Genomic DNA, 15,762 nt, shown 5'->3' on the forward strand with positions numbered 1-15,762 from the left:
CAGAAAATGGTAGGGATGAAAAATGGCGGGAGCAACGGTGCTAACTGAGAGAGGAGAGAGAGAGAGAGAGAGGGGGTACATTAACCATTGTTGAGGGTCCTTAAACCACGGTTAGATAAAGCAGGTCAGTCAACGCAGAATATTCGAGCTGGCTTGTGCACAGCACAAGTCTTGACGAAAAAACTTTAAAAAATTGCTGCAGAATTCCAGTTCTTGGGAAGAAAATCACACAACCCACATCATACTTAATAAAGTTACCCTCGAAAATCAATGGATCGAGGCCAAACCAGTGAAGATTCTCTTGAACCGAGGTTTTATTTTGCTTCTATGTTTCCTTTTCTTTTCTTTTTTTGGTTATGCCTCTTCTTGTGGAGTATTTTATTAGTTAATATTGTTCTTGGCTTCTACAATATGATCATTTTTAGTATTTATTGAGGTTACAGCAATCATTTTAGCATAACTGATAGAGTTGACAAGCTAGTTTCAGTATATGTAAATGCTAAGTGATTGATGATCATAAACGAATCTGAAGATAATCTTTTGTTGTCTGATTTATTGCCAAATAATAGGAAAATGCCTCTTTTTGGTGCTGCTTTTCAATTTCCATGCTAACATGTATCACTGAATTTGGAAGTGAATGCGATTGAGGTGAAGCGAGATTGTGAGCAGTAAATAGCTTTATATAGAGATTCCAAATGCCTGAGAGGTTTTATGTGTGAGAATCAAGAATTAAAAATGAGACATGTTTGTAGGGTTTTGGTTGAGACTTGCAGTTCATCTTCTGCTCCTCACAATTGGTTTTCTTGAGTAAGGATACTTGCATCAGCTTTCTTTGCAGAGATAAATGGATTCCATCTCTCTTCCTATAAATTTCTGCCTCCAAAGAGAAATGGATATTTGGCAAAATTCCCATTTTTCACTTTTATCTGTAGTGGCCAAGTCTGGCATACTCTGAAGATCTCCTGGTCTGTTTCTTGCATTTCACTTTTATCCTCGTTTAAGACAATTGTATGTTCATCATTGCAGACAAGACAATGATATGGAGGTCGGGAATGCATTAGCAACTAGAAAAGTGCTCAAAGCAGATCGCGAGAAATTGAGACGAGACAAGCTAAATGAGCAGTTTCTGGAGTTGGGCAACTTACTAGGTAAAAACAACTTAAATCTTGTATCCACTGTTCTTGATATGCAAGAGTAGTAGACGGAACGAATATGTTTACAGCTCTGACGCGTGCGATTTTGTTAATATGTTTGAGCATTCAGATCCAGACAGGCCCAAGAACGACAAGGGCACCATTGTCTCCGACACAATCCAAGTGCTCAAGGAATTGAATTCTGAGGTGAAAAGGCTCAAGAAAGAGCATGCACTACTTTGCGAAGAAACACACGAGGTAACCATCTTTGTATACAAAACACGGTTGCAACCCTTGTCTGTCTTCTCACTTGGTCTCTTGAACAGCTAACACAGGAGAAAAACGAGATCAGGGAAGAGAAAGCTTCTCTGAAATCCAGTATTCAGCAGAACCTCAGAGCTCAGCAGCATCAACAAACTCAAGGCTTTGTGGTTCCGTGGGATTCTCAACTACTGATGGCACCATCGTATCCATTTCCTATAGCTGTTCCCATGCATCATCGAGCAGCACAGGTGCCGCCTTTATTTGCCAATGCCACACCATCGACTTACATTCCTTATCTTGCTCCTGCTATGCCTAGAGTCGACCAGCCCGCTGCCTTGAATGTGTCAGCTTCTGGGCCAAGAGCTGGAACTGCAAATTCCACTGACGTTGCAACTGATTTGGAGCTTAAGATACCAGGATCTAAGGTTGAACACAAGAAGCTGTGATGTGAAGATGAAAGTGGTTGTTCCAATTTTTTTACTGTTTTGCAAAATTGTGCAGGAATTGTCAGCGAGAGACAAGAGCAAACAACGTCAAGAGAAGCCAAGAAACGGTGGCGATTGAGGCTCGTTTCAGTTTACGATTGCCGATGATGATCGGAAGAGTTTCTCAGCTGATAAAGATATCAAGAGACTGTAAATTATTAGTGTGCTTTTTTTTTCCATTTTCTGTTGTCTTTGAATGTGATCCTTGTCATTGAGGCGGCTATTTCTTGTGATTTCTTTATTTATATCAAAAATAAACAAATTAAGGTTGAATTTCTTTATTTATATCAAAAAAAAAAAATTAAGGTTTAACAATACAGTATCCGCATACTCAGGTGGATTCAACTACATTATACTAAAACTTTTGTGTATTTATGGTATCAACACAATAAGTATAAACGCTTTTTCAAATATGTTGGTCTCGTGCTATCATATCATATCAACTATTTATAGCTCTACAGATTATAGACATTATTATCCCAAGCTAGAATCAGGGATCCTTGTTTTCCCAGAAAAGGGAAAAAACCAAAGCAGACGACAACAGATTTTCATTGACGACCATCATACATACATACATCTTACAAAAAAGCAGACAACAACAGCAGCAGCGGCAGCACCACATCATTTACAGACACATCAACCCTCCACATTGTTGCCAAAATAATGTGGAGGGCTGCTCTTACTACCACAACTCGGCAAGGGAAGACCACGATGACGAAGACAACAAAAAACGAGCAGTCTTCCAATGAAACATGCTGCAGAATGGAGAAGCCATTACATACCTCTCTTTTTAATCACTACTCACTGGGCACTCCATCGGGCCGACCCACTACATCTTGAGCGCAGCAGCTCGGGCCGCAGACGGGCTTGCCACCCCCCGAGAGCTCAGGCTAGCAGTTCTTAGAAGTCTGCGGAACTCAGACAAGCTGATCTTCCCGTCCTTGTCGATGTCTGCTTCTTCTAGCAGCGGGTCGAGGGAACCCCTTAGACACGTGTGCTGCGGTGCCATTGAAGAATATAAGGTCCGGTTATGATCTTCGAAAATTTCGATACGTTGAAAGATGCAAAGGGGGTTTGGGGCGGGGGGTTGTACTAACCATTTTGAGTTCTTCTGGAGTTATGTATCCATCTCTATCAACGTCGAATTTTTCGAAAGCCGCCTGCGACCTGTGATGCCATTTCTCCGTGTCGTGCTCCTCCAGCTGGTGGACATGTAGGGTGGCTGCAACGAACTCTGAGAAATCTACAAGTCCATCGGTGTTGCTATCAATCTGCTCAACACAAACAGACAACAGCAATCAGAGCTCAGAACTGCACGAATACGAACTCAAGCCATATTCCAACAAAAAGGTGGATCATAACATACCGCTTGAAGGATTTCAAGAACTCGCGAGTCCTTCATTCTCCAAGGAAGATCCTTCTCCATGGCCTGTACAATGCATATAATAAGGTAATAACGACAACTTCAAATAAACAAATAGCAACGCAGTCTAGCAAATTCACAAAAAGCAACTAACCTGTCTCATTTCCTCGAGACTGATGACACCATTTTTATCCACATCAATCGCATCAAACTGATCTCGAAGATCAGATATCTCCTCTTCGTCCAGTGTGCTAGCCAATGCCTGTGACATTAAATTCACAACTAATGAAGTCGTGCCTCGTGTATTTATCTTTTACTGCCCACTATTTCACTAGCATTAAAAGAACGACTAACCCGAAGAGCAAACTGCTTAAATCGACTGTATTTTACAAATTGCCGCATGTTAGATAGAACAGAGATGTCTAAAGGAATCTCTGAAGCTTCGCCTCCTTCTCGAACCCATGGATGTGCTGCACAAGCTAAAAGCATCAATGTACTAACCCAAGCGCAGCTAAGTGTACACTTGTTATAACATGGATAAAAAACAAAAACATTTAACTTTCACAATAACAGAAACCTTTGCTCACAGTTACATAACTACAATTGTTTGTTTAACAAACATAATGTTAGAATATAAAGAGTTATAGTAGATGTGGAAAAAGCTCTAACTCGACAGCTGAAGCAATTATTTACTAGCTACAAAGATAAACGAGAGACATAGGACATACACAAAGCCTGGGCTGCAGTAAGTCGTGCTTGAGGATTTTTTACTAGCAACTTCTTCACAAAATCTTTTGCAGCATTGCTAATCCCGGGCCATGGTTTACGCCGAAAGTCAGGCTTGTTCCTCAAAACCTATAAACATGAAAGATAAAGTCGTAAATAGACTAGCATACAAATAACAAAATGGACTATCCGGAGCTGAAAATCATGCATGTATCATGATTCGTCGTGTCATAAAAGTCCGGATTTGTAAATTGAACCGAGAAGGAAGATGGCAGTTGGAAGAAATAGTAGAACAAGGAATCAATGAAATTGAAGGAGGACAGAGATAAAACAGCAAAATACATTCAGTTGATGCACCACCCATGAATTCAAGTTTACGCTCATATCCACCAAAATATGGGATCATATAATCCAGATTATGGATAAGTGAAAAAGACAGAAGTATTCCACCTCCTTAAATATGCCATCCTCAGTTTTGTCCCAGAAAGGCCGCCGTCCACAGAGCAAGATGTAAGTAATCACACCAATGCTCCATACATCTGATTCGGGACCGGATTTACGTTTCAATACCTCTGGAGCAACATAATATGCACTGCCAACAATGTCTTGGAATTTCTTTCCTGATAGAAATTTGAAGGAATTTTGAAGAGTGAGATATTAATTCAAAGAATCTCCATAGATTTGCATTTCACATAGAATATAATATGCTGTGCATGGATTTTGTATGGTAAACAATTGATAAACATAGATGGTTTAGAATGGAGTTTCAAATATGAACTGGTGATCAGGGTAGTAAAACAGTAGGTTCTTCATAATTAATAATCACGCTCGGATCTAATACCTGGTCTAATGAAGTCCGAGAGACCAAAATCTGTGGCCTTCAGATGTGAGTCCTCTTTTGGAGACTTAAATAAAAAATTCTGCAGAGAAAAAGAGTTAAAGACTTCAATCAGATTCTCAACAAAAACAATGGAAAACACTAGCACATACCTCCGGCTTCATATCACGGTGTACAAAACCATGTAAATGGCACTCAGCTGCAACTTTAAGCATCTGCCTTACAACAATTGCTGCATCTTTCTCTGTGTAACGGCTATCCTTTCTGTTAAAATAATAAGCTTTTAAGTACAAGAAAATGCTTCAGGCAAAGCAAAAAACTCATACAACAAATGCAAGCAACAACAAAAGATAGTGCAGAACTTGGGGAGTGCTTACTTCGATAAGATACGGTCTAGCAGTTCTCCGCCCTCACATAACCTAAACGACAAAGGTTGATAATATCTCGTTAACACCAGTTCAATCACAAACAGCTCAATGTGGAAAATAATTTTGTCCAGAAAAGTTGAAAATAAACTTACTCCATCACTATGTATACATAAGAATCATCTTCAAAAGCATTATAGAAGTGAACCACGTTCTCATGGCCAGTTAAAGCCCTCAATATCTTGACCTCCCGCTTGACATCTTCGACAGCAATCGGAAGAACCATCTAATCATGTATTCGAGAAAATGTCAGCAACACAGCTTATAGGTATCCATTATCTGAACACCTCATATCCCTTATGTAACGCTAATCCTAACATTTCCCAAGAAAGTCATCTACTCCAAATAGATGCTATATATACAGATTCATGCCACAAAGGCGGGGTGTGAAAAGACATTCCAGAATATAGACTATCTAGAAAAGGAATTTATCTATTGGCCTAAACTATGCTTTTCTCATTCAAACGTTAGCTTAATAAGAGAGTAGAGACAATCGAGCATATTTACGTGTTGCACTTGCCACTAAACAATAGCAGGAAATGATTGATTATTGGATTCCACTCACATGTGATAAATCCAAAAAATACACAGTAAATGCCCATAACACCACCATAAAAGTTCAACCAGAAGAATCTTGCTGAATATTACATCTTTATAGAGTATAGGATCACTTGAACTCGAGCTTCCACAAACCTCAAACAGGAAAACACAAATGATAGAGGAGTGACCAGATACAAGATTCCCACTCTCTTAAGAATTCCAACAAGTCAATTCAATAGTATAAAACAATTACGCATGAGCCAAAGTTCCTATCGATATACAGAAATATAGCTAATCAAACTACAAAAAATGTAGCTAAAAATCTTACCTTGCTCTTATCTATTTTCTTGACAGCAACACGATCTCCATTGGACTTATCAATCGCAACATATGTATAACCAAATTGGCCGTGTCCCAACAATTTCCCGATCGTATACCGCTTCTCAAAATCCTTATCATATCCAAAATCTGTTCTTTTACCACATGGAATCGCCCCACTTGGCCTCTTGGAAGAATTCTTGAGATTCTGAGATGGCTTTTGCTGCTGACTCTTGTGATTCTCTCTTGCTTTCTGATGATGATTATTGTGAGAGCTCTCCTGCTTCCTCGGCCCAGCTGCCGGAGCGTTTGCGGTTGCGGAGGCTGGCTTGGCTGCGGCGGCGGAGGAGGAGCGGCGGTTGTTGACCGCAGTGGCGGTGGTGGTGGTGGTGGTGGTTGAAGGGGTGTTGCTATTGGAACCACTAACTTTTGTGGTTGAAAAACAGCTACCCATTTCTCAAAAGCAAAACAAAAACCCCAATGATTCCAACTTTCTCTCTCTCTCTCCCCCTCCCTCCCTCTCTCTCTATAAAAAATCAAGGGATTCTGAATATTCGAAGACGGAAAATCAGCAGCGATGATCAGCCGTACACACACATGGACATGGTGGATAAATTGAACAAAAGGGGAGGAATATATATTGGAGGGAATATAATCTGAAATGATGAGACATGGAGTATTATTTATTACAAGAGGAAAGATTAAAGCAGATAGGAGGAAGAAGGGAAGAAGGAGATGGAGGTGGTGGGCAATGGTCAAAGAGACTTTTGGTCAGGAGAGAGAGAGAGAGGAGAGAGGAAGAGGGGGTTGCCAAAAGTTCCCCCTCTTTTCTTACCTTCATTATTGTCTAAAAATCTTTTAATTTTGTTATGTACTTATATAAACTCTTTATTAAGACCCCACAAATATTGCTCTCCACTAATTAATACTCACTGCAATTTCTATCTTCGTTTTGCATGTGTTTTGACTCAAAACTCATAAATTGAGAAAAATATTTCCAAAATGAATTTGGAATTTAATAAAATGGACAGTCCGCCATTCTGGTCAACTATTAAAGCTCAATGTTGATTGTGCTCGTGTTGAATCCTTAGATCTGGATTTTCATGTTCTTGTAGTTGTAGTCTAATATGATCTGCAGCAAACTTTTACTATTAAATTTATAAAACATATGTGGGTAGTGTACTAGTTAAATGAATAAATCAAATCTTGATTGGTCGTTCGTTACAAGTTTGTTTCTCAATTCCATGCATATGATATGATCAAATAAGTTAAAACATGTTTTGAATATTTGATAGTAAAATCTAGAACTTAGGTTGGGCTGATAAATTAAGTATAAAAATATCATGTGCTTCGATTAAAGTTCATTCGGCATTTACTTCATCAGTAATTAAACAAGCTCAAATCTAGATAAGTATATGCTTGGTCTAAACTGACTGGGAATGCTAGAAATGATAGATGGATTAGTGGGGAATGGAATGTTTCTTACATGAAAATTGCGTGCGTTTTAATTTATCATCGCAAACCCTTATAAAACTATATTTATTTCCTCTAAAAACACTATATGTTTTTTTTTTTAATTATTATCATATCACTAAGTACAAGCTATACATATTTAATACTAATTAGATTCGGTATGATTAATTGGAAATCTACACGCAAACCCTAACTGATGTCTACTCTACCGTTTTGCCGCTGCCACCGCCACCAGCGAATACAAACCATGCTACAATTGGGGACCTATTATCATTTCCAGTTGTTGGGCTTAGGAACTTATCTGTCTCAATTTGTAAACGTTACACACAAATATGCATAGCACTATGCGAGTATGCGACTCACAAAATAACCAGTAGCGAGAGGCATCTGACGGGTTGTATAGTCTCATGCATATTTTTATCAATCGCTATACATATATGTGTTTATGTTTATATATATTTGTGTTCAATTATATGCATAATTATGATGGTTGTTGTGCCAAAAAAAGAATTATCAACCAAAAAAATTATAAAAAAAATATTATTATTATTTTTTAATTTTCAAAAAATTTATTTCTATTTGATCCCTACGTGTATTTTGCCTTGAAAGGTATATGTCACGTGTCACGCTCTTAGTGCGCCACATACACACATTGTATGGTCCATATTTTGGATCTATATACTATGATAAGTGGTGGATCTACATGATCTACGTCCTATAATATTACATAAAGAGATTTATTATGTGTATTTGTGTCGATCTAAATCAATACTAAAGTTATACGATTTTTCTAACATATAGAATTTATACAATTTTCCTAATCAAAAGATTTTTGATTTAAATATAAAGAAATTAAATTGAGAATTTAGATAAATAAAAATAAATAATATGGGGACATTATGTAGAATACAAGATTAAATTACTTTTTTATATTATTTATAGTATACTACTCCCTCCGTCCACAAAAAATAGTCAATTTTTACTATTTTGGGATGTCTATACAAAAATTAGTTCATTTTCATTTTTAAAAACTTTCTATCACATGGTGGACCTCATTCTCTACTTACAATACAATTAATTATCATTATAAACACTACTTTTAAGTGAGTCATTTTCTCCACTCACAATATAATAAAATCTGTGCCGTCCATCTTTAAGACTATTTTTGGTGGACAGAGGGAGTATATATTTTTATATAGGAACTTTAGTCGGTGATGACCACTAAAAATTTGATGTGTCTAATATTTTTAAAAATATATGAATTGAAAATGCACAAAATGAGAATTTTAAGATAAATATGAATATTCTTCAAAAAAAAAAGATAAATATGAATAGATGATGTAGACGATGTCTCGTAAAATCTCAAATATATAAAAGAGAAAATCTGAATCACTAATTGTATTGATATGCTAATATAATCACTTATACATAAATTATCTTGAATAAATGCATAAATTACGTTTAAATAATAATAATTTATCCATAAAAGTTATTATAAAAATATAATATGAAACTACAAGAAGACATAAATTAAGAACTTATTTGCTTTTTGCTATGAACAATAGAAGTAACTAGCTCAAAAATTTATACATGAGCGTAGTTGGGATTTAACAAGCTCAAATGAGCTTTTATTGCACCAAACTTTAAGTAACTCGATTCCTTTAAAATCATATTACTTTTTTTTTTTTTTTGATCAGGAAAATGTGATGTATTTAAAAAAAATGGTACCAGAGGTACCCCAGAGAGTCAATACATCAGAGAAGTAGAGGAGGAAGAAGAAAGAAAAACAGGAAAAAGAGAAAGGGACCGACTTCCAAGAAGAACAAAGCCAAAATCACGAAGAACCCATGCAACGGGTGTTCTTCATCCAAGATTTGAAATCGCCTGCTGAATTGTCCGATCCAAAAGCCGTGCTCCAGGTCCACGTTCTTGTCTTAATTTCTCTGACCATTTGCTCCTTGTTCCAGGTGAAATGATTGAATTTACAATCATTTCTTGAGTTCCAGATGCACCACACCATGCAAATCCAAACATTCCTGAGAAATTTTGAATCCCTCTTGTTGCCAAGACTAGTGAAAGCAAGAAAATGTTCTTTTGCTGATGAAGGAAGAGCCGTCTGAAAGCCGAGCCAAGCCAGGATGTCGTACCAAGCATCGGAGGTTTTTTGGCAGGCGAAGAACAGATGATTGGTGTCTTCCTGCTGTGCTCTGCAAAATACGCACAAAGAATCCGCAATTGGAATGCTCACCTGTCTTCGACTCAAGTTTTCACAAGTCGCCATTCTATTTTTAAGAATTCTCCATGCCGAAAATTTTGCCTTGTGAGGAGCTGCTGCTTTCCAAATGTAATGAAACTCCAGTTCTTCGTTCGGCTGTGTATTTATTCTTGAATCCCTGCACATCGCTTTATAGGCGGAATTGACCAAGAAGGAGCCATTTGGGGAAGCTTTCCACTTCCACCCATCAATCTTGCCTGAAATCAAAGAGACATTGTTGATCAAAGAAAGAAGTTCATTAACCTGACAAAGATCTCTTTCCCTCAATTCTCTAACCCACTCCAGTTTCCAATCCCAAATCCCTTCCGCCCACTTTCCCATGTCTGAAATAGTACCTCCCGGTTTGTTATTGAGGCGAAAAAGTCTAGGGAATTTATCTCTCAAGCTCGTCTCCCCGACCCACACATGCTGCCAAAAGAGAAAAGAATTACCTTCCCCAATTTGGATCTCCAAGTTCTCTCGAATCCAGCCCCCTTCCTCCCCACTGCTCAGGTCCAGGACCTTCTTCCACCAACCCCCACCTGTCACCCTATTTTTTTCAAGTCTGAAACCCCCTTCATCCCAATCGATGTCTCCCTTAGTAGCTCTCATCACCTTGACCCAAAGAGAATCCTTCTCATTCAAGAATCTCCACAACCATTTCATCATGAGAGCCTTGTTAAATTTCTCTAAATCAATAAAGCCCAAGCCCCCATCTCTATGATCGGCGCACAAATCTTCCCATTTCAGCCAATGAATTTTTCGCTGACCCCCTCCTCCTCCCCCCCCCACCTCCTCCCCAAAGGAAATTGCTCAGCAAAACTCGAATATTATGTAAAACTCTTTTTGGGAGAACTGAAAAAGAGAGTTGGAATGTCGGGATGGAAGAAAGAATCGAACGGATAAGAGTAGTTCTCCCAGCCAGCGACATTTTTCGATTGTTCCACGTGCTGATTTTCTTCTTGATCTTCTCCTCCACATAATTCCACTCATCCACTCTGGTCAGTCTTGAGCCAATCCGAATGCCCAAGTAATTAGTTGGGAAAGAGCCCACTTTGCACTGAAGCACCGAAGCCAACTGGGAGCTGAGCGGACTAGGGATGCCAACCCCGAAAATTTTACTCTTGTCGAAGTTAACTTTGAGACCAGAAAGTTTCTCGAAAAGAGTAAGAATGCTTTTGAATGCCCAGGCATTAGTTTCCTTACCCGGGGCCACGAACATGGTGTCATCCGCGTATTGCAAGTGTGAAACTCTAACTTTATCGACTTCAATCTCCATCGGTTCCAAAAGATTCCTTTGGACAGCTCTTTCGGTGAGTAAATTGAGGCCTTCAGCCGCAATCAAGAAAAGGAAAGGTGAGAGGGGATCACCTTGCCGAAGGCCTCTCTCGAGCTGGAATTCTCCCGACGGGCTGCCGTTGACCAGGACATTAGCTGTAGCTGATCTAAGACATCCAGAAATCCATTTCCTCCATCGTTGGCTTAACTTCATTTTTTCCATCATGAGATCCAAAAAGCTCCAATCAACAGTGTCGTAGGCTTTGGCAAAGTCCACTTTGAACAGAAAGTTACCTTTCTTCCTCTTTTTTGACTCCTCAACAATTTCATTCAACACCACAACCCCATCCAGAATGAATCTCCCCTCGACAAAAGCACTTTGGCAATCGGTGATAATAAAGTTCAAAACCTGTTTCATTCTAGAAGCAAGTACCTTTGCGATGATCTTATAGAGACAATTGATGAGGGATATAGGTCGAAAGTCCTTCAAACACGAGGCAGCATCCTTTTTCGGAATGAGTACAATAAACGACGGATTGCATCCTCTAGGTAAAGACCCATGGGAATGAAATTCACTCATGGCCTTCATGACATCATCTTTTAAAATTTCCCAGCACTTCTTCAAGAAATGGAAGTTGAAGCCATCGGGACCCGGACTTTTTCCTCCATCACAATTCCACACTGCCATCTTAACCTCCTCCTCGGTGAAGGGAGCGTCAAGCCTAGGTTTCAAGTCTTCTGGAATGCATCTTTGAACGAAATCATCAGGAATGGAAAGTTTGATGCCTCTTCTTTGTCTGAATTGATCTTCAAAATGTGTTCGGATTTCTTTTTTGACCTCCCACGGTTCTTCAATCCACCTATCCTTCACTTGAAGCCCTGCAATATTGTTCTTTGCTCTTCTCCCATTGATGGCTTTATGGTTACTAAAAAGGATAATAGTACATTATCCTATATTTGAGCTTTTATTGAACCAAACTTTAAGTAACTCGATTCCTTTAAAATCATATTACTAAAAAGGATAATAGTACATTATCCATCAAAATATAGATGCATGTTTGGATTTTGTAACATTTAAATTTTTTCTTATGTGTAGTTTAATTTTATTCGTTTTAAGTAATTAAATAAATTCGAGGCTACAGGTGTACGACTCAACCAAAAGCACATGATTTCAAATATCCAATTGGATCGAACAATAATTTAAAGACTCATCAATTCAATTGTAGGAAATGTCAAAACAATTTGTATTTATATTTTTTAATTTTCAACTTTAAATTGTAAATTAATTTGTTTTTGGTCTTGTGCGGTGACTACCTCTTTTCAACGGGACTATGTCAACTTCACAGTCTTTCTTAGTTATATATTGCATGGATATTTGCATTATTTATGCGCTGAAGTTTCTAAGAATTTTTATTCATTTATTGATCTATTCGAAAATTCAAAGATGCTACAAGTAGCATTAAATTATTTATTTTTTGCGAGAGTGAAAATTTTTACCATTGATATATTAATTTGTTGTGCGGTCCAGGTGAAGACCAGATGAACTGAGTAAGAATTATATATGAAACTGACAATTCAATACGTCGTAAATATATATACATTAATACATATATCTTTCCAATTATAAATAATGACCAAGACCCTAAGTCTGTACCTTTTTATAAATAGAGGTATTTAATTCTCACAATAATATACTTTTTATAAATTTATTCTCTTCACGCTATTTTTTTTTCTTCTCCTCCTTTCTCGAGTTTACAATAAATTAGATAAATTTAAGCTCGTCAACTTCACTACCAGACCACTTCAATTGGATTATTATTATAAATTAAAAATACTTTGTTTTAATAAGTTGCAGTTGCTAGCTTATGAAAGATGCAACCATATTAAACTAAAATGTTTTCTTGAATAACATGCCACGACGATTGACGACCACTGTAGTAACTTCAAATATGGAGAGAACATATTCTAACGTTCTTTATTTACACTATAATATATGAATATAAAATCGAAGGCTATATGTCATCTAGATATCATTCATTTGTGACGTCACTATATACACACGTTACAGGAAAATAAATGTTACATATATTATAAAGTAAATACATCGAAGTATTAATTTATTTTCGTATAGTAAAAATAAAAATATCTATTAAAATAAAAAAAAATTAATTATTTTTTGTGAAAGAAGACAATTTTATCCCTATAATTAATCTGTTAAGTTTTGCACGCCGTCTGCTTTATCTTCTTCCTTGGGTACACAACATTCGCCGGCTTCATCTTCTTTTTCGAATCACAGTCGTCGGGCTTCTCGTGCTTCTTCAGAATCTTTTTCTCATCCTCTCGCACGTCGTTGGCTTGATATTCTTCCTTCGATTTGCTGACTCATCTTTTTCCTCGAATCGCAGTCGTAAGAGTTCTCGTGCCTTTCTATAATCTTCTTCTCATCCTTTCCATCGCATCTTGTTGTCTCGATTGCAGCCAAGCAAGTCTCACATATTAGAGTTTGATTTGAGTTTTGGTGAGGAAAAGAGTTAGACAGATTTTGTTGATAGGAAATTCCATCACAGATGGTGATATATCGACATGCGGATTTCAATTTGACGAATTTTCGTGCAATTGAATCTAATTTATTTGGGTCTTCAACCAGAGTTTGATCAAAAATCGGTAAATTTATACCAATTGTTTGATGTAATGCTTCACCGTCTCCAAGTCTGTAAGTGCAGCCCTTTGCCTAGTCGTCGTAGTTTTGTAATTTTGGGTGATTAATTAATGTTCTTGAACGTGAAACTCACGCACTTTCTCTCTCCTCTCTATGCATCGGGCGCACGAATAAGCACTGCAGCATGCATCATCCGAACTCAACAACAGCAGGGGGCTTGCGCGAGTTGGGCGCGAGCCCCGGTGCGGGTGCTCTAATACTAACAATATTTATAAAGTTTCCTAAAAAAATATCCATAAAATAGAGACATTTGTAATGGCTGGTGCGGGTGCTATAATACCACAAACTCATTTGATCTACTAATTATATACTCCATCCGTTCCACAAGAGTAGGCATCACTTTTGGTGGCACGAGTTTTAATAAAATGTTAGATGAGTGTATTGAGAGTTGAAAAAGTGATTCATTTTATTATAAAATGATAGTAAGAAATAAGGAGTTAATGATGAGATAGTGTCTAAAAATGGCAAATGTACACTCTTGTGAGATGTCCCAAAATAGAAATAAGGTCACACTCTTATGGGACGGAGGAAGTATTTCTTAATTTATCATGCCAAAAGTAATATTGATACATTTATAATGGAACGAATGAAGTATAAATTTTAATAAAATAGTTGAATGTGTTGTGAGTGAAATAAAAATTTCACTTTTATGATAACGTTAAGGTAATTAACACTGCAAAAAAATATATCGGACACCGACGGAATTAGCGACGAAAAATAATCTGTTGGTAATCACCGACGGAACAACGGCGGAATTCCGACGAAGATGTTTTCAAAATTTATTAGCGACGAAAAATAATCCGTCGTTATATATTATTCATTACTTTTAATTTATTTTTTTATTATTTTTTTAATTTACCGACGGAATTATTTAGCGACGGAAAATAATCCGTCGTTAAATATTATTTATTATTTTTAATTATTTTTTAAATTTACTGACGGAATAGCGACGGAATTATTCGTCGTTAAATATTATTTATTTTTTATTTTTTTTAATTTTTTATTTTTTTAATTAATAATCCCATCGGTAATTCCGTCGGTAAATATTAATTTTTTGTTATTTTTATTTTTTTTAAATATATTTTTATTATTTTTTAATTAATATTCTAATTTATTCTTATTTTTAAAGTATTGAGAATATTTAAAATTTATTGTTATTTTTAACAATAATATATATATTTTTAACTAACTATAATATTAATATTTTTTATTATTTTAAATTCGATCGTATATTTACCGTCATTCTTTCGTCGGCACCACAAGTATTAGATATGACTTCAGCATATTCTAAGGTTATGAATAAATGATATTGTATATTGAAATAAAGTTTAAATTAATTAATAGGTGATAGTTATATCAATAATACGCGTGTTCTGTACTGGTGACCACTCGAAAAGAACTTCAAGGTTAAGCGTGCTTGAATTAGAGCACGACTAAGATGGGTGACCCACTGGGAAGTTCGTCTTAACGTATGCAGTTAAGTTCAAAATACATTAGAAATACTAAAATACTTGTGGAGAATAAAAAAAAAATTCGGAATTCAAATCCTATTTTTATAAAATTGTGTGTAGTAATTTTTTTTAAAATAGAAAAATATATAAAATTGGGAGACTGAACTAAAAATAACAAAAAAAATACTTCATCCGTCCACGAAAGAACTTTCTATTTTTCATTTTGGGGACGTCCACAAAAGAATTTCTTATCTATTTTTAGACTATGCCCCACCACTTATAAATATCTTATTATTCTTACTTTTCACTTTTCACTACTTTCAATATTAATTAAAATACTTATTCATGATTTTTAATACACTCAATAATATTTTTCTTAATGAAAATCTATGTCACTCATCTCGTGAAGCGAAGGAATATGAAAGTGGAAGATAGAACGGAGTCCGATACGTTCGAATACGAGGAAATCATTGACAAAATCAAAATTCGTTATTA

General features: G+C 36.5%; 2 protein-coding genes across 3 annotated transcripts; one reads left to right on the forward strand and one right to left on the reverse strand.

Annotated features, from left to right (window-relative positions):
- The first annotated feature begins 170 nt into the window (after nucleotides 1–170).
- On the forward strand, nucleotides 171–2,155 carry LOC131001668 (transcription factor bHLH121-like). 2 transcript variants are annotated; one of them, XM_057928231.1, is made up of 5 exons: nucleotides 171–311; nucleotides 1,027–1,148; nucleotides 1,264–1,391; nucleotides 1,460–1,822; nucleotides 1,899–2,155. In XM_057928231.1, the coding sequence occupies exons 1-5, from the start codon at nucleotides 271–273 to the stop codon at nucleotides 1,959–1,961; spliced, it is 717 nt and encodes a 238-aa protein (XP_057784214.1). In that variant the 5' UTR covers nucleotides 171–270; the 3' UTR covers nucleotides 1,962–2,155. The 2 variants fall into 2 exon arrangements, with proteins under 2 accessions (XP_057784214.1, XP_057784215.1); XM_057928232.1 differs by having other exon boundaries at nucleotides 1,460–2,155.
- A 129-nt stretch (nucleotides 2,156–2,284) lies between these two features.
- LOC131001561 (calcium-dependent protein kinase 18-like) lies at nucleotides 2,285–6,992 on the reverse strand. Its single transcript, XM_057928026.1, has 12 exons — nucleotides 6,103–6,992; nucleotides 5,330–5,460; nucleotides 5,187–5,228; nucleotides 4,962–5,073; nucleotides 4,813–4,891; nucleotides 4,422–4,591; nucleotides 3,974–4,100; nucleotides 3,600–3,715; nucleotides 3,400–3,507; nucleotides 3,249–3,311; nucleotides 2,980–3,153; nucleotides 2,285–2,879 (listed from the first exon to the last, which is right to left on the reverse strand). The coding sequence occupies exons 1-12, from the start codon at nucleotides 6,544–6,546 to the stop codon at nucleotides 2,712–2,714; spliced, it is 1,734 nt and encodes a 577-aa protein (XP_057784009.1). The 5' UTR covers nucleotides 6,547–6,992; the 3' UTR covers nucleotides 2,285–2,711.
- Between the last annotated feature and the right edge of the window lie 8,770 nt (nucleotides 6,993–15,762).

This window comes from Salvia miltiorrhiza, chromosome 8 (genome assembly GCF_028751815.1).
Source record: "Salvia miltiorrhiza cultivar Shanhuang (shh) chromosome 8, IMPLAD_Smil_shh, whole genome shotgun sequence".
Classification (NCBI taxonomy): domain Eukaryota; kingdom Viridiplantae; phylum Streptophyta; class Magnoliopsida; order Lamiales; family Lamiaceae; genus Salvia; species Salvia miltiorrhiza.

Bases quoted from the DNA above. Each gene is read 5' to 3' on its own strand.
- LOC131001668 (XM_057928231.1), top strand. From the start codon at position 271: ATGGATCGAGGCCAAACCAGTGAAGATTCTCTTGAACCGAG. The intron at 312-1,026 runs GTTTTATTTTGC...TCATCATTGCAG, and splicing joins GAAGATTCTCTTGAACCGAG to ACAAGACAATGATATGGAGG. The intron at 1,823-1,898 runs GTTGAACACAAG...AAAATTGTGCAG, and splicing joins TTAAGATACCAGGATCTAAG to GAATTGTCAGCGAGAGACAA.
- LOC131001561 (XM_057928026.1), bottom strand. From the start codon at position 6,546: ATGGGTAGCTGTTTTTCAACCACAAAAGTTAGTGGTTCCAATAGCAAC. The intron at 5,461-6,102 runs GTAAGATTTTTA...ATACATGATTAG, and splicing joins AGAAAATAGATAAGAGCAAG to ATGGTTCTTCCGATTGCTGT. The intron at 4,892-4,961 runs GTATGTGCTAGT...TTTTCTCTGCAG, and splicing joins ACCGTGATATGAAGCCGGAG to AATTTTTTATTTAAGTCTCC.